General features: G+C 43.8%; 1 protein-coding gene across 2 annotated transcripts in view; it reads right to left on the bottom strand.

The window, feature by feature from the left end:
- LOC126283931 (serine protease gd-like) overlaps positions 1-21,634 on the bottom strand; it is a 199,224-nt gene extending 177,590 nt beyond the window's left edge. Inside the window, exon 1 of one of the 2 annotated variants that reach the window (XM_049982317.1) lies at positions 21,517-21,634. In XM_049982317.1, the coding sequence (XP_049838274.1) occupies positions 21,517-21,542 (26 nt within the window). In that variant the 5' untranslated portion in view covers positions 21,543-21,634. The remainder of the gene's footprint in view (positions 1-21,516) is intronic. The other variant, XM_049982316.1, reaches the window with a different exon arrangement.
- Positions 21,635-23,052: the final 1,418 nt, after the last annotated feature.

Genomic DNA, 23,052 nt, shown 5'->3' with positions numbered 1-23,052 from the left:
CGTTCTGCAGCAGTAAGAACAACGTTTGTGAGATATCCCACCTGGTCATCACAACTGGGGAAATCATGTTCTTCGAAGGTCGTCAGGGAGGAGTAAAGCCCCCAGTCAGCCTTAGTAACCCGTCATTTGGGTGTGCACGCACGTGGGGTAGGGGTCAGCAAACGAATAGCACATGGGAAATGATCACTCGAGTAGGTGTCAGAAAGAACGGACCACCCAATACTATGAGCAAGCTGGGCAGTGCAGGAGAATAGGTCCAAATGAGAATAGGTGTGTGAGGAGTCAGAAAGGAATGTGGGTGCTCCACTGTTAAGGCAGAAGAGGCTGAGTTGATTAAGAAGATCAGCCAAGAGAGCACCTCTCTGGCAGAATCTGGGAGAACGCCAAAGGGGAAGATGTGCATTAAAGTCACTGAGTAGCAGAAATGGGGGCTGCCCAATAAACTGAAGGAAGTCTGCCCTGGTGATATCAAATGACAAAGGGACATAAATGGTACAGAGGGAAAAAGTCAGGTGGGAAAAGGAAAGGTGAACTGCAACAACTTCAAGATAGGTAGTGAGGGAGATGTGTTGACTATGAACATCATCCTGTATGAGCAACATGAAGCTCCCATGAGGTGGAATGCCGATCTCAAGGGGAAGGTCAAAATTGACTGGGAAGAAACGTGAAAGCTCAAAGCAGTCGTGATGATGCAGACGCAGAGTACAATGGGACACTGCGATGCTAAAAGCAGCCATAAACCGTCTTTGTGGAACTTAAGGCCGCAAACGGTTCATTGTAGGAGAGTCATGATGAGGAACTGATGAAGGGGTGTCCCCTCGGTGGCTGCCCAGTGACAGCATGCGAAGAGTCGCTGCTACACGACACAGAAGCAGGAGGATCTTGCTCCATGGGGTTCACAGAAGCATCAGCTTGCTTGTGCTGTTGGTCTATGGAGTCCAAGCAGAAAAAGGTTGGTGGTGCACACCGACAACACGAAGGCCGACTGGACTAAGGTATCACATGGCAACACCATCTCAGAGGATCTTCCAGTTGGCGAAGGAGAAGACTGTTTGGTGGTCTTCTTCGAGCCTTTCCAGTTAGCAGATCAAGACTCGGTCGGGAAGTCTTCCCGGGTGTATTCCTTCTGTCCTTTCTGGCCTATGAGTTGTGTAGCTGGTGGCGTCGCCCCTTGAGGCGAGAGTTTGACGGCTTGTTGCACAGCTGGACAGGGGGGATGGCGATGCTACCTTGACACTGGGCGATTTCATAACCTCAGAGCTGAATTTGACGTTCTTCATGGAGCAAGGGGTAACAAGAACAGAACTATAGGTGCCAGTGGGAGAACGCAGGGTCTGCAACTAGCCAGTAACTTGCGAGCGACTGGGTAAGGCACTTTTTCCTTTACCCTGATCTGTTGGACAGCCTGATCATTAAGGTACATGGGGCAATCCCAAGAGGTAGCATGGTCGCCATTGCAGTTGATATAGTGAGGAGGAGGAGGAGGAGGAGGTGGACAATTGCCCTCGTGTGCATCCCTACCACAGGTTACACATTTGGTTGTGTGCCGACAAGACGTTTTAGTGTGGTTGAAATAATAATGCTGGTAGCAACGCATTGGGTTCGGAATGTATGGTCGGATGCTGGTAATTTCATAGCCTACTTTGTTCTTGGATGGTAGCACCACTCTGTCAAACGTGAGAAAAAGAGTGGGTGGGCACTGAGGAGGAATCTACCTTTTTTTCATCGCTCGACGGACAGCAATGACATGCTGATTATCCGGCCAGTGTGGCCGTGCGATTCTAGGCACTTCAGTCTGGAACCGCGTGACCGCTACGGTCGAAGGTTCGAATCCCGCCTTGGCCATGGATGTGTGTGGTGTCCTTAGGTTAGTTAGGTTTAAGTAGTTCTATGGTTCGAATGGCTCTGAGCATTATGGGACTTTACATCTATGGTCATCAGTCCCCTAGAATTTAGAACTACTTAAACCTAATTAACCTAAGAACATCACACACATCCATGCCCGAGGCAGGATTCGAACCTGCGACCGTAGAAGTCACGCGGTTCCGGACTGAGCGCCTTAACCGCGAGACCACCGCGGCCGGCAAGTAGTTCTATGTTCTAGGGGACTTATGACCACAGATGTTAAGTCCCATAGTGCTCGGAGCCATTTGAACCACGCTGATTAGAGAGGTAAGACTGCATTTCGGTCTCTGTCAGACTGTCGAGCAACCTAGTGTAAATAACACCATGGGAAGAATTCAAAGTTATATGGGCCTCGATACAAACAGGGTAGCCATGGAGAAGCGAAGTGGCAAGCAGTTGTGCTTGAGAATCAGAAATAGTCTCCAAAAGCAAAGTGCCATTCCGTAAACGAGAGCATAATTTTGCAGTGCCGGCAACTGCATCAACACCTTTCTGAATAATAAACGGATTCACCGTGGTGAAGGACTGACCATCTTCTGTACGTGAGACCACAAGAAACTGTGGTGCAGCTGGAAGGGTCTTTGAATCGTTAGTCTCATTACGTTTACGTTTCGTAGACATTGATTGTGAAGATGATTGACTCATTGCGAGAAAATCCTCCTTTCAGCTGGGGGGCCCCCTTCACAAGGGGGCGCACCCACCTTAGGTGATTGTTCACACCTCAGGTCACACCTCCTGAACACCTGAAAGAGGGACCAATCGGCAATTTGGGAAGGTTGTAGCTCAGGCCATCACCACTCCTTGGATGTGGTCTGTACCAGGGGGTACGTGTGAACCCTACCTGTCGACCTGGTGCTGAGAATTACGCGTTACCCAGTCACCTGTGGGCCAGCCTTCAGGAGCGCATAAGGAGGAAGAAGAAAAAGAGGAACATCAAACGCCGAAACGGTGGAACGAGAAGTGAAGAGAAACAAAGAAAGGAAAAGGGAGCGAAAACTGTGGAGAGACTGTTCTTATGTCAGCGACAGACAATGCGGAACACACCCAATAACACCCCATACATGTTCCCCAAGGGAGAGGAGAAAGTATAGCAAGAGGATAGACATGCAGCACAGAAGGGAAAAGATGCTGCTAAGGGTGGGGCCCCTTGGTAGTCAAGTACGAACCCACCGAAGAGTGGCAGAGACGAGATCGTGTAGTCAGCAACTAACGGAAGAGGGAACCATTAGCCACGGGAATACAGCCACAATACTCACGCGAGTCAACTCGTCAACTACGTACCTGTTTTCTTCAGTACCATACCCTATAGCTCAAAATGTGTTCGCACGAATGTGCCAGTTTTAACTTTCACGAGTTTGAAGAAATTGTTAGTCGGTTTATGGGGGAAGATGTTAGTGACATGGATGAAGAAATAAACGATAAAGACGACGATTTTGCATTGGCCACTGATCACAGTTCTGCTATCGGACAAGTGTATCATTCAGAGGAAGAATTTCAGGATTGTTGCGATGGGAGTCATTCTGTTTCTTCAATGCAATACTTTAAGTGTCTGTTAAAATCGAATGTCGTCCGAGTGGCGAAAAGAAAAATGTAGTTCCCAGCAATGAATGTCAATTTGATGGAGTTTCTATTTTTACCTATCCGGTAGAATTTTTATGTGCAAATTTAAACCATGGCATTTAAATTTATTTGCCACAAAGACTATATAAATTTTTAGAATGTAAAATTCAGTACTCCAACAGTTCATTTATGTGTATTATTTAAAAGAACCACACAAAATTACTTGCTTTTGTGTGATAAATAGTAAAATGCTGCAGACTTCGTTTATTGCAATAAAATAGCCCACGATCATTTAAACAATACTTGAATAATTGTAAAAATAAATGTTGTATAGCATAAATTAAAAATTTCATTAGATTTTTGCCTTAAATCTCGGTTTAAACATAGGGGTCCCAGAGACCCCTCCTGGTGATATACGGTAAGAAAAGTCACTTCGAGATTTAAGGGTTAATTTGAAATATGCAGGGGTTCAATGTTTTCTATGCAACGGTTCAATGTCTTTTCAACGGTACAGCTCAGTCTCCCGTGATGCACATTTACTCATACGCATTATTCTTGTTCTCTGTATTTAATAGTAAGCTTTTGGGGTTATTTAAATTGTGCTGTTATTGTGCGCCAAATATTAACTGATCTTTCTCATGTAGTTTTGCTTCTAGGTCGAGACTAATTTTTTCCGGTAAATGTGTTCCGCTTGTTGATGAGAAAACTGTATCCGCACTAAGAAATTTTACGATATCGCAGTGCCTGTGTTAAGAAGAATGATGCAGTGTTCCTAGCCGGTTGCGGTGGCCGTGCGATTCTAGGTGCTTCAGTCTGGAACCGCGTGACTGCTGCGGTCGCAGGTTCGAATCCTGCCTCGGGCATGGATGTGTGTGGTGTCCTTAGATTAGTTAGGTTTAAGTAGTTCTAAGTTCTAGCGGACTGATAAGCTCAGATGTTGAGTCCCATAGTGCTCAGAGCTTATAGTCAACTCAACGCAGGACGTCTTACTTGTTCCTTGCAACTTCTGTAGATAAGTCTACAAAGGCAAAGCTTTGAACGTAGGTAGAGAGTCATAACAGAATAAAAACATTTCAAATTTCTACGAAAAAAGTACGATTTATTAACAGTAATTACATCAAGTCCAACTCTCCCGTCAATACCACCTTCTCTCTGTTAATAACTTACGCAAATGTCTCGGGCTGCAACACTTGAGTCTGCAGAATTCGGGAAAAAGAAGTTGATCTGCCTCCCCTCTCTCCAGCCCCCCCCCCCCCCCCCCCGTCCACACACACACACACACACACACACACACACACACACACACACACACACACACACACAAAAGGAGGCTCTCTAAATTTCTTATAAGCTCTCTGTAGTAGAAAAAGTAATTTCGCCAGTCGCTATTATCTCTAGGACACTCGTGGACTGGAGTTCGCCGGCACGGCAGCTCAGCGTGTTTGGTCCGAGGTCTGGCTGCCCTCTGTGACAAAAAAACTGAGTGAAACGATCTACAAAGAACTTTAACAGATGTCATGTGACGTCTGTCCAGACAAAATGAAACGAAAAAAAGGGGAAGAGGGGTAGCGTTTTTGACTAGAAATCAAAACGTGCTATCCGCTGCTTAAATTTTGAATAAAAATCAATACCAACGGCAGCAGAAGATTTCCGGCATGACCCGCTGAAGTGTCGAAACATCAGTGCTGTCGATCACCTCCTGAACGGCTGTTTTCAACTCAGCAGTGGTTTTAGGCTTTTTGCTACACACCTTGTCTTTAATAGAGCCCCACAAAAAGACGTCGCATGTGTTCAGATTTGGAGATATGGCGGTCGATCGAGACCCATGCCAGGGACCTCTGGGTACCCCAGAGCCACAATGTTGTCCCAAAAGTGCTCCTCCAGGAGATCAAACATTCTCCTGCTTCGATGGGGTCGAGTCCCGTCTTGTATGAACCACATATTTTCGATATCTGTTTAACTCTGGATACTGGGGATGAAATAATCTTCCAAAACCTTCACGTACCGTTAGGTAGTCACCGTGCCAGCAAAGCAATATCGCACCGATTATTCCGTGACTGGACATTGCACACCACACAGTCTCCCGTTGAGAGTGAAGAGGCTTCTCGATCGCGAAATGCGGATTCTCAGTCCACCACATGCATCAATTTTGCTTACTGACGGACCTATCTAAATGAAAGTCGTCTTCATCGCTAAACCAAACCATACTAATTCCTATCATGCCCCGCGGTCAACCGTGCAGTTTCAACGTCCTAACGCATACCGTTCAGAAGCTATGACGATTTTATTTCATATAGTTCAATAATTCCCACCCTGTGTGTGCGTCTCGTCTACGCAGATGTCCGTGTACTGCTAAAGGTCTGACGCCTGCTGAGAAAGTTGGCCGGAATGTGGCAAACACGGTAGCCGAAGTCTAACGGCGCGCGGCAGCTAGCCGGTACGAAGCGCATGAACACAAGTTGGATGCATATACAGAACCTCCCACTTACAATGAAAATGATCTTGCGTGTACAGGAAACGAAGCGAAACTATGTATCTGAAAGACACAGCGTACTTATCTGAATAAAACCAGCCGACCGAAGTAATGACTCCATACAAGTAATCAGTCCATACATAAAATCTTTTACGTAAAAAAAGGATGACAATGACATTCTACGCACTGTATGGTTCACATTCACCTGAACTATGTAGCTGAGGAATTCGCAGTTCACATATTTCAGTTAAATAGACGTTAAAGTGAGACACAGCTACCGCAAATTCGCAACAACATTCTAGTGACAATACCTTTATAATTCAACTGTTAACACGACAGCTACGATCACATCACGTTCTGAAAGTTTCCTAAGAGAAAGACTAACCAAGACCTTGTTAACGTTAAAAAACTCAGACCGTAATGCGAAAACGTAGTGGCATAGAATTACCCGACAGGTGACGGTGGGTCTCGGCAGAACACACAATCAATGGATAAGCGCATTTTCAATAAGAACCTAGACACAGGTTTCATCATGAAAACCGCTGCTACGAAGACATGTTATGACGTAGTCCAGTCAGTGCTTTGTTGCGGGAAATGCTATTCAAATGGTTATTATGCCGACCGTTAGAGATTAGTCTTGACACTAAATGGAAGAATACTTGCGAAAGATAAGCGATAGCACCAAATAACACTAATGAAATAACGCTGGAATAAATTATCTTTAAATATACCCTTTCCGTTTACAGCAGCAAGCTGAAAGATCATACTGGATTAAGACGATGCGGTTCTTATTCTGAAATGACTTGCTGCTACAGTAAAACGCAATGGAACGCCATGAAGGCTCGTATCTAATGAGAAGTAAAGATGTGTCGCCAGTATCTTTTTCGGTTATCAATGATCCATCATACACTACTGGCCATTAAAATTGCTACAACACGAAGATGACGTGCTACAGACGTGAAATTTAACCGACAGGGAGAAGATGCTGTGATATGCGAATGATAAGCTTTTCAAAGCATTCACACAAGGTTGGCGCCGGTGGCGACACCTACAACGTGCTAACATGAGGAAAGTTTCCAACCGATTTCTCCTACACAAACAGCAGTTGACAGGCGTTGCCTGGTGAAACGTTGTTATCATGCCTCGTGTAAGGAGGAGAACAGCGTACCATCACGTATATGACTTTGATAAAGGTCGGATTGTAACCTATCGCGATTGCAGTTTATCGTATCGCGACATTGCTGCTCGTGTTGGTCAAGATCCGATGACTGTTAGCAGAATATGGAATCGGTGGGTTCAGGAGGGTAAAACGGAACGCCGTGCTGGATCCCAACGACCTCGTATCACTAGCAGTAGAGATGACAGGCTTCTTATCCCCATGGCTGTAAAGGATCATGCAGCCACGTGTCGACTGATGGGGACGTTTGCAAGACAGCAACCATCTGCACGTACAGTTCGACGACGTTTGCAGCAGCACGGACTATCAGCTCGGAGACCATGACTGCAGTTACCCTTGACGCTGCATCACAGACAGGAGCGCCTGAGATGGTGTACTCAACGACGAACCTGTGCGCACGAATGGCAAAACTTCATTTTTTCGGATGAATCCAGGTTCTGTTTAGAGCATCATGATGGTCTCATCCGTGTTTGGGGACATCGCAGTGAACGCACATTGGAAGCGTGTATTCGTCATCGCCATACTAGCGTATCACCCGGCGTGATGGTATGGGGTGCCATTGGTTACACGTGTCGGTCAGCTCTTGTTCGCACTGACGGCACTTTGAACAGTGGACGTTGCATTTCAGATGTGTTACGACCCGTCGCTCTACCCTTCATTCGATCCCCGCTTTCGCAGCAGAATAATGCACGCCCGCGTGTTGCAGGTCCTGTACGGGCCTTTCTGGATACAGAAAATATTCGACTGCTGCCCTGGCCAGCACATTCTCCAGTTCTCACACCAATTGAAAACGTCTGGTCAATGGTGGCCGAGCAACTGGCTCTTCACAATACGCCAGTCAGTACTCTTGATGAACTGTGGTATCGTGTTGAAGCTGCATGGGCAGCTGTACCTGTACACGCCATCCAAGCTCTGTTTCACTCAATGCCCAGGCGTATCAAGGCCGTTATTACGGCCAGAGGTGGTTGTTCTGGGTATTGATTTGTCAGGATCTATGCACCCAAATTGCGTGAAAATGTATCACATGTCAGTTCTAGTATAATATATTTGTCCAATGAATACCCGTTTATCATCTCTGTACTCAAATTATCTAAAAAAATATTTTTCTGTAGATAACAATGCGTTTGAGCGTCACACTTATAATTTTTTTCTTTCAAAATTTTTTGGCCGGCCTGTTTTTGACTTTCCGCGGTCCGCTATTTGCCGACCGCTGCTCTAGACAGTCTCTCCATGCGACTTCCATATTTTTGGCGCCCTGAAGAGTATAATTCGTGGCCGTCGATCTGATTCGGACGAAGGGACGTACACCTGGGTACAGTTATGGCTCCGCAGGGAACAGCAAACATTTTTGCGTGCATGTACTGACCGCCTTACCTCACAGTGGGATGAGTGGATTAACAGTTTTGACAATTACCTTTGAAACAATAAACAGTTTACTTACTTTTATTCCTGTCTCTCGTTTTTATTTAACAGCCTCTAAGAGTTTCCCACAAGACTAAATAATCGTGACGCCACACCCACTTCCAGGGATCCTTCGAAAAAAGTGATTCTTAAAATACAGGGTGTCCATAAAGTCCCACTAAAACTTCAAAACTTTATTACAACGGCAGTTGTTGAAATATTTTAACAACATTTCTTTTATTGTAATCACTGTTTACTGAAGTTTTTAAATAAAATCAAATTTTGTCTTTCAGATACTCTGTTGATGGAAGGAACTGCACCTGTATAAAATGGCAACTCCTCAAGAGAAGGCACAATGTGTGTCCTGGTTTATTGAGACAAAATCGGATGTTCTGGCTCAATGAAACTTCAGAACGCTGTATGGAAGAGATCCACCATCGCGCCCTTCAATCCGTGCACGGCACAAAAAATTTATAGAGACAAGGACACTGTTGGATAAATGGAGGAGCGGCCGACCAAGAACATCCTAGGAAAACATCGATAGCGTTTTAAACGTCTTTACTCATTCACCTACGAAGTCCATCTGCACTGCTGCCAGACAGTTGCAACTACCACGCTCAACTGCGCATAAGGTCCTCCGCTAGATCTTACGGTTGTACTCAAAGTGCAACTGTTGCAGACACTTGAGCCAAATGACAAACCAAAACGGACAGAGTTCGCACTCGACATGCTGGAACGCCTTTCGGAGGATGAAGCATTCCTCAAGCGAGTTTGTTTCAGTGACGAGGCAACTTTTCATGTTTCTGGGACATTAAACAGACACAGTGTGAGAATCTGGGTATCTGAACACCCCCATGGAAGTAGGGAGCTTCACTGCGATAGTCCAAAAGTATACGTGTGGTGCAACCGAATAATTGGTCCGTTTTTCTTCAACGAGTCAACAATTACTGCAGATGTTTACGTCGACCTTCTGATCGAATATGCAGCACCACAACCGATTGACTTACAACGAAATATCATTTTCCAGTAAGATGGTGCACTATCATATTGGGAACTGCACGTTAGTTGGTTCCTCAATGAAACATTTCCAGGCAGATGGTTTGGGAGGGATGGGCCAATCCCTTGGCCACCGCGTTCGCCAGATATTACTGCCTTGGACTTTTTTCTGGGGTATGTAAAAGATATAGTGTATAAATCACAGATTCTGGACATTGCTGACTTGAAGCAAACGATTCGTAATGCCATTGCCACCATTGATGACGCTATGCTACAGCGAGCATGGCAAGAAATTGAGTACCGTCTTGATGTGCTCCGTGCAATTAAAAGCGCCCATATAGAGGTCTATAAACAGTGTCAAAAAACTTTTATAAACACTGATTACAATAAAAGAAATGTTAAAATATTTCTACAACTGCCGTTGTAATACAATTTTGAAGTTGTAAATGGACTTTATGGACACCCTGTATATCGCGGTACCTTTATGTGGAACGAGAACTCTCATCAGAAACATGCAGTGCTCCAAATCCGTGGCAGACTATCCAAATAATTGTAGCCTGAGTAGGTATCTATACATGTCGAACAAAAAATTAAGTTTGCACGATGTTTGTCAGTAACATCAATTAATATATACTTAATAGTCTTTCTTCAGAAATTCTGGTCGGTGAAATATTTGCGATGTCTCATCGTGAGGTTCAATTAGGAAAAGGGATTCGGTCACTCATTTAGTTATAAGCGCTTTCAGAGGAGACACTAAAAAAATGGACAGTGCATTGCATCTACTTATGTGTACTCGGTGCAAGTTCTCTGGACACAGTGCTCCATGCACAAGGCATCCCACGTGTTTTGTTCGATGTGTGGGACGTTTGAACGTTACGCTAGTGAATGTAGAGAGTGCGCTTGATTAGCTGTGCGACATAAATGTATTCATCATGAGCAAATGCATTTTACAGGAATTCTTGGTCTAAGAATGTAACTCTTGTATTACAAGCGAATTGTTTCTTTTCTTGTAATGACTGAGGAGAACCTGGACGGCAGCATAGGATATTGAGTATGCACGTACTAGCGAGAAAGCGCCACAGTACCTTTAAGTACGATTTATGGGGACAAGCTGAAATGGTTTGCCGCTGTAGCGTGCGGATCACTCTATACATTGCAATTCACACCTGTGACAGTTTCCTCTACGTATATTACATATCAGAGCACGCCCAGGTCATGTTATCCGTTCAGCGCTGAAGGGGCAGAATGAATAGCACTGCAGGACATCAAGAGAAAGCTTTTCGGTGACGACACGTCGGACGCCTGTTTGTAACTGTCAGGTGACGCGGTTAGTGACGTCAGCTGTGAGATAGCAGAATACACGTAAATGAACTCAGAGAGAAGTACATCTTCGACATATGATGAATCATTAGCAACTGAAGAATATGTAGGGGGCACGTCTTTACTCATCATTAGATACCAGTCTTCATAGCCGTTCCATTGGATTTTGCTATAATCACTGTAGCAGTAACTCATTTCAGAGCAAGAGTCGCGTCGTTTCAATTCAGTCCAATCGTTCCTCTTGTTGTTGTAAACGGAAAAGGTATATTTAACTTTAAATTGTTGATATCGTTTACCTTGCCCATATATTCCTCCAAGTTGTCAACACTAATCCATTACGATCGACATAACAGCCATGTGAATAGTATTCCCCGCCTCAAAACAGTGACTGGACTACGTCAGAACATCTCTCGGTAGAGATTGTTTTCATGGTGAAACATATGTCTAGGTCCTTGTCTAGTGCTGCGCTCTTCAGAATCTTGATACTGCTTGTCTGGCAGGTTCTGTAATTCCGATACGTTTTTGCACACGTCTTACTTGTTTAATGTTAACCAGGTGCCTGACAGTTTTTTTTTCCGAAGAAAGTGTTTGAAATTTTAAGCTCGTGATATAACCATAGCTATCATGAGCTGAACTATCCTACAGCTAGAATGATTATGTACATTTAGAGCAGCTGTGTCTCACTACAACGTCTGTTTAGCTAAAACATAATTATAATCTGCATTTCCTCAGCTACATAATCTGGGTGTGTGTAATTCTACAGAAACAGAATGTCATTGTCATTCTTTTTTTACATTAAAGTTTTTATGTATGGAATCATTACTTTGGTAGGCTGTTTTTATCCACGTAGATGTGCTACGCCTCTCAGATAGATAGTCTCGCATTCATTTCCTAAAAAACACAAAAATTTTAATGATAAATGGAAGGTTCTATATTTGAAACCAACGTGCGACGATGGGGTTCGTACTGACTACCGCGCGCCGTTAGACCACAACTGCCGTGTTTGCCATATTCCGGCCAACTTGCCCCCCAGCAGCTGGTCACAGCTTTAGCACTGCACGGTCATCTGTGTAGATAACGCACACATACAAGCCTACTCCGTAGAAGTTGTTGAAGTAAGTGAGCGTTAAACTGTTTATAATGAAACCACTAACGTGCACTGTAAATGATTTAAATAATAATATGCACTACTGTCACTCGGGTGATTACACTTGTTGTGTAGCTATGACTTTTTTTGTGGCCTGGTATCGGCCGATCTATGATCCGCCAAGCGTCGGTAAGGTAAACGTGTTCAAGTAATTTAAAGACGAACACGCGTGGCTGCTCAGTCGATATGAAGCACCGATCTTTGTTCTGTGTGCAGATGAAGAGCCACTATATTCGAGTACTGCTTTTCGCCTCTCTATAGGACTAGGTGTTTCACTGGTGGTCAAAATGATAAAGTAGTTGTGGGAAATTAATGAATAAGTTTTTGTCGACAAATTACTTAGCCTAAACCGTTAGCTTTCGCTCTCTGCTGCACATTTTCGCTTGCGAATTACCGCCATGTCTGTCCATAACAACAGTCTGGTGGTGATGGCTATTTCGGCTGGATGCCTCTGGCGAGGCTACAACTACTATTTAAGTTCCATTGTAACGTTCGAAGTATGTCATGGCGTTTGGGTTTGCATGGACGTTAAGTAGAGTAGTTGTTATTGTTATGTTGCGTGCGTGTGATGTGTCCATTGTAGTGGCAATTACATACGGGGGGGGGGGGGGGGGGGGTCGATCGTTGTCTGTTTGTTCTAGATCTGCCTATCCTACTTTGCACACGCTGTACAAAATATTTGCTTGTCTACCTCCATCTATTGCTACAGTAGAAAGAAGTTTTTCAACATTGTGGCGTACAAAGACATAGCTGAGGTCGACAATGAAGGACAATCGACTTAATGGCTTAGCTCTGTTGAACACTGACCCTGACACTGATTGTCCTATTGTCGATGTAATTAACCAATTTGCCAGGAAGAATAGGTGCATAGAATTCATCATATCAGGAAGATAACCACAACTTAACTTTTTATATCGTAAGATGGCATTGTCTTGGATATGTGTATAATCAGTTTAAATAAAACTTTCTTAAACTTTGCATGTGACTTGATTATTTTTATTACGGTAAAAGTAAAGGTAGCTCAAGATATCTTTAGCGCCACCTCCTTGAGGGTTTCTGTATCCGCCACTGGTCCAATGTTTATTCAATGAGTGCCGTGTGAGCAAACGCAATGAATTGTTTAAATACGAGGCAAAGTGAAAAATAAACGTGATACTCCAAATGCGTTTCACCAACTGATGAGTGTGTGGCTGAATGACGTGAGAATCGTATGGTATCCCTACTAAATCCAGGGGTCCCAGTTTCGCTTGTGGCGCCACAGCGAACGCAACCGTCGTTACTTGCGCGAAGCTAGAGTTTGAGCTGTTTACGTCTAATCTTCAAGTGAGGGCCTTCCTTAGAATTAGTGTATATTGGTTTTATGTTTGGGACCGTTATCTGTAGCACTTTAATTCTTGATTTTCCTCTCGGTTGCGACTAGCTGCGCCATGTACGGTGAGATGTATGGTTACACCGATGCCACCTATGAACAACATCGACAACAATCGGCTGCCCTACGTCTACATCAAGATGCAGTACACTTTCCAGCTCCTCTATGGACTACATTGTACACCACGATGGATGTTAGTGGTCATTCGGGATGAATGCCGAATAGACCCTGACGAAGAGTACTTGGGAGTTGTCAGAACAGGATCTCTGCACAGCGAGAAATAAGCGACAAAACTGAGTGGAGACTGGATTTCAGGTTTGGGTACTCACCACAATCAAAACCACAGGGAACAGAAAAGTACGTTACCATACAAGTAGCTTATCTGCCACTAACGTCAATGCATAAGCATATTATTTGTACTGTACGATCACATTTAAAATACTCAAGTAACGTTCGAGCACTAATATCAACCGTCAGCACACAGGTTTGCATTTACATCTTAAACGTAGTCTCCAATCAAGTGCGTTGGTTCTTAATTCCAAAAACAGGCACACTTGATATTTTTTGATTACAGCGCCATCTACCACGAATGGGAAACAAAGGTTTGAGTAAAACCGTTTGTATTTTTTGGGGTAGAAACGGCATATGCAATAAAAAGTTTGGCTTCTCATTTGAAAATACAAATAAATGTCCTGTTTTTCACGTCTATGGTCACAAACATTTAAGTCCTCAGACTACCAGTTTCGGTCAGCAATGTCCATCTTCAGATCTGCTGTATAAAAACATGTCCTAATACACTGAAGACATAGGGTATTAGGATATGTTTTTATAAAACAGACCTGAAGATGGTCATTGCTGACTGACAACGATAGTCTGAGGACTTAAAAGTTTGTGACTATAGACGTGAAAAAAAAGGAAATTCATTCTATTTTCGGGTCACTGTTCAACTCGCGACCACGTTGCAGCTTGTGAAAATACAAAGTTGATACCGCCCACGCACGAGCGGTGGTCAGGAGGTGGCCGGTTATAGCACAGACAGATGTCCCTTCACTAATATTAACTTTTCACTTGGCATGTGCTGTTTTCAAGATATTTAGTTGTCTTAAGTTTGAAAACAAACCGGTATATCAACGAACACATTGATCGGTTAGCAGTAAATATCGTTCTATAGAGAGAATTTCTAACAATTACAGTGACATGCACACACTTTCGAGTCGTCACCGAGCCGGAGGACTGTACAAGAAAACATGACATGAGGATGAACTGCTTTCTCCAAATGTTGATTAATTATTCAAATAAATTTTCAGCAGTCTTCGAAAAAGTTGTAGAAACGAACGGTAAGCCACACAATTTATTGACCCATTAACAAAAGTTGCCATAACCAAAACAATGTAGGTTGCAATTTGGTCGCAGGGATACAACAGTGACTTTTCTCTGTGCCCAGTTTTCGTATGGCGCAGCACACACGTTTTGTCATGGTGGAGGTGGAACTAACAAGAATATGACGACTTTGCGTAGGACGAAATTTCTAAGTTTTTCGTCTGAATCAAGGACTATAGCGCAGAACTTATTCCAGACATCACGTTTACAATTGTATACAACATATCACTTGATTTTCGTCTTAATATCCTCACTCATCTCACAAAAAACAACTTGGTCAGTGACCATGTGATCCAGACAATCGGTTATTCGGCCTGGTCAAAGCTACTTCACAACAGCAAGACTATACTCTGATTCAAATTACCTGATAGTTGACACTTCTTCACGTGTTAGTGTTGTCTCCCTCTAACCAGAGCACTCAACGTCATGACGGAATTGTTTGCCATTGACAAACTGCCACAACAGACGGTCAGTTCACATCCAGTTCCTTGTCCGGCTTTTTTCTTGTTGTGTGTGGATCACGAATCCTGGGTCCGGACCTTTCATTTCACATATCACCGAACATGACAAAGACACCCAGAAAATCACGCATAAAACGATGGCATCGAAATAACGCACATTTCTTGCACACCACTAGCCAAAGACTAATGGATTTTTTCGCACAAGACGTGATTCGGCTACCATATTCAGTTATTATCATCAAAGAGACCGGATTACAGTAGGTGAACTTCATACGTGGCGTGAAGACGAACTTTTTGAAACGAGCAAATGATCGTTGCAACTGGTTTTGTGTAAATTCAGGGCTACAAAACGCGTTGCGTGCCTTAGTTCAGTTATTGCTCATTTAAAATCAGCTGTGGGCAGAGCATCTCGCGCTCATGCATACCTGATGACAGGAGCTTCTAAAATCGATCCGTGTTACACGAACAGCATTTCCACACTTTTGAAGTGATCCGCAGTGTTTACGTATCTCCTTTGACCGAGTGGTAGCCGATGTGGCAACACTGCAATGCCAAGTGACAGACGTCAACAATCAAGTAATTTTAAGCGTAGTATAGCCTTACACTCATGTACGCTTCAGAAGGAGAGACCGAATCGATGTGCATCTAGCGACCACAGCGCCACCGGTCTCAGGCAGGGCACATTCGTGGAATAACAGAGGGAAGGAAGTAAGGAAGGCGGTGTAACAGTGACTTAACAGCAGCGCCTTGATTTGTAAAGTATGCATCCCACAACATTAGATTAGCACCAGCTCCGTTTCCGATCCGTGTGTCGCTGTTATCCATTGCTGCGGTTAGTGCCTCAGCTGGAAACAGTTAGCCTATTTATTTTAATTATAACACGTTCGGTAAACCCTTGTTTTCAAAATTAAGCTTGCGCCGTATTTGACACGAGGAAGTTCATGATCAGTGTGTACTACTAGTTTTGATTTACGACCGTCAGCCATGTACTTTCCGTGCGCAATTCATACAAAAACGAGAGATTGTTCCGCGAGCAATGAAGAAATGTCATGCATGATAGACAATGCTAGGAGGGCGGGTTGTTTTACACTGAAGCGCAAAAGAAACTGGTATAGGCATGCGTATTCAAATACAGAGATACGTAAACAGGCAGCATTCGGCGCTGCGTTCGACAGCGCCTATATAAGACAACAAGTGTCTGGTGCATTTGTTACATCGGTTACTGCTGCTAAAATGGCAGGTTATCAAGATTTAAGTGTGTTTGAAAATGGTGCACGAGCGATGGGACACAGCATCTCTGATGTAGCGATGAAGTGGGGATTTTCCCATACGACCATTTCACAAGCGTACCGTGAATATCAGGAATCCACAAAAACATCAAATATCCGATGTCGCTGCGGCCGGAAAAAGATCCTGCATGAACGGAACCAGCGACGACTGGAGAGAATCGTTCAATGTGATAGAAGTGCAACCCTTCCGCAAACTGCTCCAGATTTCAACGCTGGGCCATCAACAAGTGTCAGCGTGTGAATCATTCAACGAAACATCGTCGATATGGGCTTTCGGACCCGAAGGGCCACTCATGTACCCTTGATGACTGCACGAAAAAGCTTTACGCCTCCCCTGTGCCCGTCAACACCGATATTGACTGTTGATGATTGGAAACTTGTTGCCTGGTCGGACGAGTTTCAAATTCTATCTAGCGGATGGACGTGTACGGGTATGGAGTTTACCTCACTAATCCATGGACCTTGCATGTCAGCAGGGTACTGTTCAAGCTGGTGGAGGCTCTGTAATGGTGTGGGGCGTGTGCAGTTGGAGTGATGTGAGGCCCTTCATACGTCTAGATACGACTCTGCCAGGTGACACGTACGTAAGCATTCTGTCTGATCACCTGCATCCATACATGTCAGTTGTGTATTCCGACGGCTGGCCGCAGTGGCGGAGCGGTTCTAGGCGCTACAGTCTGGAACCGCACGACCGCTACGGTCGCAAGTTTGAATCCTGCCTTAGGTTAGTTAGGTTTAAGTAGTTCTAAGTTCTAGGGGACTGATGACCTCAGATGTTAAGTCCCATAGTGCTCAGAGCCATTTGAACCATTTGCATTCCGACGGACTTGGGTAATTACAGCAGGTCAATGCGACATCCTAAACGTCCAGAATTGCTACAGAGTGGCTCCAGGAACACTCTTCTGTGTTTAAACACTTCCGCTGGCCATCAAACTTCCCAGAGGTGAACATTATTGAGCATATCTGGGATACCGGATTTATGAACAGTCCTACAGGATTGATGGCGTCAGCTCCCTCCAGCACTGCTTCAGACATTAGTCGAGTCCATGCCACGTCGTGTTGCGGCACTTCTGCGTGCTCGCTGGCGACGATATTAGTCCGGTGTACAGTTTCTTTGGCCCCTCCAGTGTAGAACAGATTGCTGAACAAGATATAATTATGGCCGTACTGCTACTGTTGCTAGGTGAATGGCTGGTTGATAAAGGGCGGAAATTCTTAATTGGGTTCAAGAGATACGAAAATATCCAGGCGATGAGTAACAGACAGACGTTACACAACACAGAAAATATAATAGAGCAGCATGGACGAGTCTAGTCGAAAATCATTCATGAAGAAGTATTGAGAGTTTGTATCCCTCAATGGCTGATGATCACGGTTCAAATACACAAGATGTCTCAACCTTTTGATATCAGAACAGTGCAAATGCTCATTTTCTAATGGACTGTCCGGCCGAAATAAGCGTTTCCTCTCATTTAGAAATAGATTAGAGGTCGCATTGTCACTTGAAACATGAAAACATCGACAGATTTCCACCTTACAAACTTTTCGTTTTGTGTTTCTCATATTTCGTTGGTTAACTGCTGTGGAACCGCACTGCGTATGTGGCGACAACTGTAGATTTGTCTTAGGAGAACTGTACACTATTTCCGTCGGAACACTGTAGCTTCCTTGTAAGAAATCCGTAGTTCTTCTCAGGTTAGTAGCGGTGTTCCACAGTAGTTTAGTAACGGAATATGAAAACTACAAACAGAAAGGTCGCGACGTGAAAATGTGTCGATGTTTTATAAATGAAGTGAACGTCCAGATGAGGGAAAACGCAGATTTTGGTCGGACAGTCGAATAACTGTGAGTAATAACATCTTAATGTAAAAATTATTATATGAATTGCTTTCTGATCCATAAGTAACGCATATAAAAACAAAATTCTATTATTCCAGATTAAATCCACTGTGGATGTCTTAACGTAAAGGGAGAAGCGCACGTAGAGCGCAAATAAATATAAACTGCAGCAAGAAAAAGGTGTCTCAATTTATAAAACGAATATTTAGATAAATGTTGCCGGCTCGTGTGACCGAGCGGTTCTAGGCGCTTCAGTCTAGAGCCTCACGACTGCTACGGTCGCAGGTTCGAATCCTGCCTCGGGCATGGATATGTATGATGTCTTTAAGTTAGTTAGGTTTAAGTAGTTCTAAGTTTTAGGGGACTGATGACCTCAGATGTTAAGTTCCACAGTGCTCAGAGCCATTTGGACCATAAATGTTAATAAAATCACCGCAGATTTATTTCAGGCACGTTTATTATGCTGCAATCGGTTTCGTCTAAAACAAAATTTTCAAGTGACACCGAAAATTTACCACTAATCTTCGTAACCGATTCTCACAAAGAGGCAGAAATGAGTTGTCGTGACTCACGATTCCTGTCACTTTCTGACTGTTAACGTAGGAAGACTGTTGGTGAATTTTCGTGTCACCTGAAGATGTTCGTTTCGAAAGAAACCGCTTATGTTGTCATAAACGTTGCTGAAATACAGCTGCGGTGACTTACTAACTTTTTCAATCAGTCAGCTGTGGAAGCACAAAATGGTCAAGACTACTTATATATTTTCTGCGGAAAATGGCCGCATCAACAAACTGGTTACAGATGGTACAGGAGTCTGAACAGCAGGCAGCATATTTTAATTTACTAAATAAATGACAGGAAACCCGTAAAGACCTGATCGATGTGTACATTGGCGCATACCGTTGTATCGCACTCTTCAAAATATCCTTAAGATGCGTTGCGCATGAAGATATGTATCATCAGCTGAGACAATGGTTCCATTCACCACAATTACAAAAACCAAAAAAAGAAACACGACTGATCTCCAACAATCGCGCTAACAATGGTTGACGACATATGCGAGCAAACAAAACGATTAGGGTATCTCGTTAAAGAAATCGTGCACAATATCGAAGTGTGGTGTGGCACCGTTGCCTAAGACAACGCCCTCTCGCGAGTGAGCTTCAGTACCTAGCAACTGTGGGAGCAGATCTAGGATGAACTACGTGAGACAGGGTGCTATTAGGTGATCATATGCAACTGAGGCCCGTAAGTTGACGGAGAATGGATAGCTGCTAGCGAACACAGGACAAATGGCGACTGTTTCCATCATTGAAGATACGGTTATTTCAGCAGTTAGAAACACAATCAGAACGGCAGAGCTCATATAAATGAAAAAAAAAAATGTATTTACGCACACTGGTTTCTCATCTCAAAAAACCCAATTTAAGGTCCTGTGCGCCTATGTAACTTATAAACATTTAACAACAGTAGGAGTTGCCACCATGATGGTACAATCATCACTGTTTGCTGCCAGAAGGTCACCGAGCGACATCAAATTCATATTAAATGTCCCAAGATAAACGTTTTACTTCCTTGTACTACTTCATGGAAGAGTGAACGGTACAATGACCCAGGCTAACACACAGGATTCTCACACCAATAGTAGTGGCGAGATATTCAACAATCTATGAGGAGCCATCCAAAAACCTGCACACACACACACACACACACACACACACACACACACACACACCGATATTCAGATTCCATATACTCGGCTGCAGCTCTTGTATATAAAGTAATTGCTTTGAAGCGTGCAGCAATTGAGGATATGGAGGAGTTGTAGAGATTATGGGAGGGGGAAGGGGGTGGTTGATGGTCAGAGACCATAGATCTACTCATCAAGAGCTAATAGAAATGTTTAAAGACGGGAAATCCCCGTCATCAACAGAAGCAGACCGAAATCACCATAGGTGGAGCCAGTTAGTACCAGTTTTTGTTCCTACATTATTAGGTATTTTTCAATGAAGTGCTACCTTCGTCAGTGCGATATAGTTTGTTTCAATATTTGAAGAGAGGACGTCACACAGAACGTTCTTATAATGTCGGCAGATTGGATGTAAATAAATCAGATCCGTGTTCTTAATTGTCTAATTGTTTTCAGCGCTACACTAGCTAACCCCAACAGTTGCACTGATTACAATTTCCATGTAAGCTGAAACTGTGAATACTCTAATAAAATAATGTACAGAATAAACATACTGCTTAGAGTTAAGTTACAAGTGTCCGCTTCCAATTTCAGCAAACTAAGTTCTGAGTCCAGTTTCAATTAATTGGCTTTCCGTTCGCATCCATGTAGCCATTTGATCAGTTGAAAGACGATACGACTGTGTTTGATGAGACTTTCGTGCCAGTAATGACGATACGAATTTAAGAACAACATAACAGCCACTGCCCGAGCGGATAAAATCTCCGACCCGGCCGGTAATCGAACCTGGGCTCCTTCGGTTAGCAATCTACTGCGCTGACAAAGTTTCCAGTTTGTTGTTTACTTCGTGAGTCTTACAGTTTTGCATTTTCTTCTTCTGGGCTTTGAGGTTTAGGCTAAATTAAATTATTTTAGATTTTGCTATTGTCTTATACAAATGTAGTAGTTTTTCCTTGATTATCAGAAATGCTAATTCTGTTGATGGACAGCGCTGTAAACGAACATTTCTTTGTGAGGATATGATACGCTTAACAACAATCTTATTTCTTTATAGAAGAGCGATGGAAGATAGCGGTTTAATTGTCTGTCAACAATTGAAGGAACACGGTCTAAAACCAGTCATAAGATTGACTCATCAATGAATGGCCGTGGCTTATCAGAAAGTACCATCGGTGCTATCACCAAGGTGGAAATTGCACAATTTTCATGTCATGTTTGACGTGACTCGCAGAAATTCAATGTGAAAAACCACGAAACAAGTACATCGACACATTAATCGTAAGCTTCAAGAAACAAAATTCAATGTTGCCATTCGAGACTCTGAAATACACACAGCGAATTTGTAGAAACGTCACACTAATTCGAAAAACTAAGCAGTAACGCAACAGACAACCAGATATTGCAGCTGGAATGAGTGAACAGATAGCAAGTAAAATTAGATGAAGCTATTATTTTTGTATCGTTTGCTACAGGCTGCGGTGTTTACTTATTGCCAGCACCGATACTTACCAGACCGAGTCATCTGGAAACCGCATGCTGCTCGACGTGCAGAGATATACGTGTTACTTGCACCCGTGCCGGCTGCCGCACTGAACTACCAACACCTGTTGCTGATGCTACATGTGCTCCAGCCGCCACACAGAGCCGTGCAGCGGTGCTACCGGAAACTAACCTTGTTCCGCGGCTTCCCCCGTAGATTCCCCGCCACTGTACTTTCTGATCCCCGCGTTTCACTAACGTCAAACTGAGATGTTCGGAGGGGCGTATTCTGGCTTCCCGTTATGAACTCACGCAGTTAGCGACACCTGCTGTGACGTCACTGAGGAGAAACGGCGCCAAATCGGATATTGTCAGTTAAGGTCCCTATGCACGTTCCAACCAAGAGACCAAACTACTGAGAAACTGGATGTGTGTAGGCGTTGCGACCCACCGAAAAAAGAACGTTCCTTGCCGTGATATCGGGCGGGTAGGACCACCCGATAGCCGATACTTACACCACTCCAACGAACAAATTGTGCAGTGAGTAGCGCTGTCGTCTCCGGGGCCGCTGGGCTCAGGCCAAGACGAGCAATTAGGCCCCATCTCAGCATATAGTAACCCAATTGTATTGTAATTTTAAAGAAGGTTTGACATGATTTAAAATAAGGAATTTCCCGGAATATTGGATGTTCGGTTTATGAGGCGCTCAACTGTGCGGTCATAAGCTTCCGTACAAAATCACATTTTTTAACTGTCTAATTTTATACAATATCCAATCTAGTCACTATCACTCCCCAGGCAGAGGTGAGTATTTAGAGAAACATAAAAATGCTCATTGGAACGAAATATACACTACTGGCCATTAAAATTGCTACACCAAGAAGAAATGCACATGAGAAAAGGGTATTCATTGGACAAATATATTATATTAGAACTGACATGTCATTACATTTTCACGCAATTTGGGTGCATAGATCCTGAGAAATCAATACCCAGAACAACCACCTCTGGCCGTAATAACGGCCTCGATACGCCTGGGCATTGAGTCAAACAGAGCTTGGATGGCGTGTACAGGTACAGCTGTCCATGCAGCTTCAACACGATACCACAGTTCATCAAGAGTATTGACTGTCGTATTGTGACAAGCCAGTTGCTCGGCCACCATTGACCAGACGTTTTCAATTGGTGAGAGATCTGGAGAATGTGCTGGCCAGGGCAGCAATCGAACATTTTCTGTATCCAGAAAGGACTGTACAGGACCTGCAACATGCGGTCGTGCATTATCCTGTTAAAATGTAGGCTTTTGCAGGGACCGAATGAAGGGTAGAGCCACCGGTCGTAACAAATTTGAAATGTAACGTCCACTGTTCAAAGTGCCGTCAATGCTAACAAGAGGTGACCGAGACGTGTAACCAATGGCACCCCATACCATCACGCCGGGTGATACGCCAGTATGGCGATGACGAATACACGCTTCCAATGTGCATTCACCGCGATGTCGCCAAACACGTATGCGACCATCATGATGCTGCAAACAGAACCTGGATTCATCCGAAAAAATGACGT

This window comes from Schistocerca gregaria, chromosome 8 (genome assembly GCF_023897955.1).
Source record: "Schistocerca gregaria isolate iqSchGreg1 chromosome 8, iqSchGreg1.2, whole genome shotgun sequence".
Lineage (NCBI taxonomy): Eukaryota > Metazoa > Arthropoda > Insecta > Orthoptera > Acrididae > Schistocerca > Schistocerca gregaria.
The sequence above is the reverse complement of the archived record's forward strand: the minus strand, read 5'-3'. Positions and strand labels throughout refer to the sequence as shown.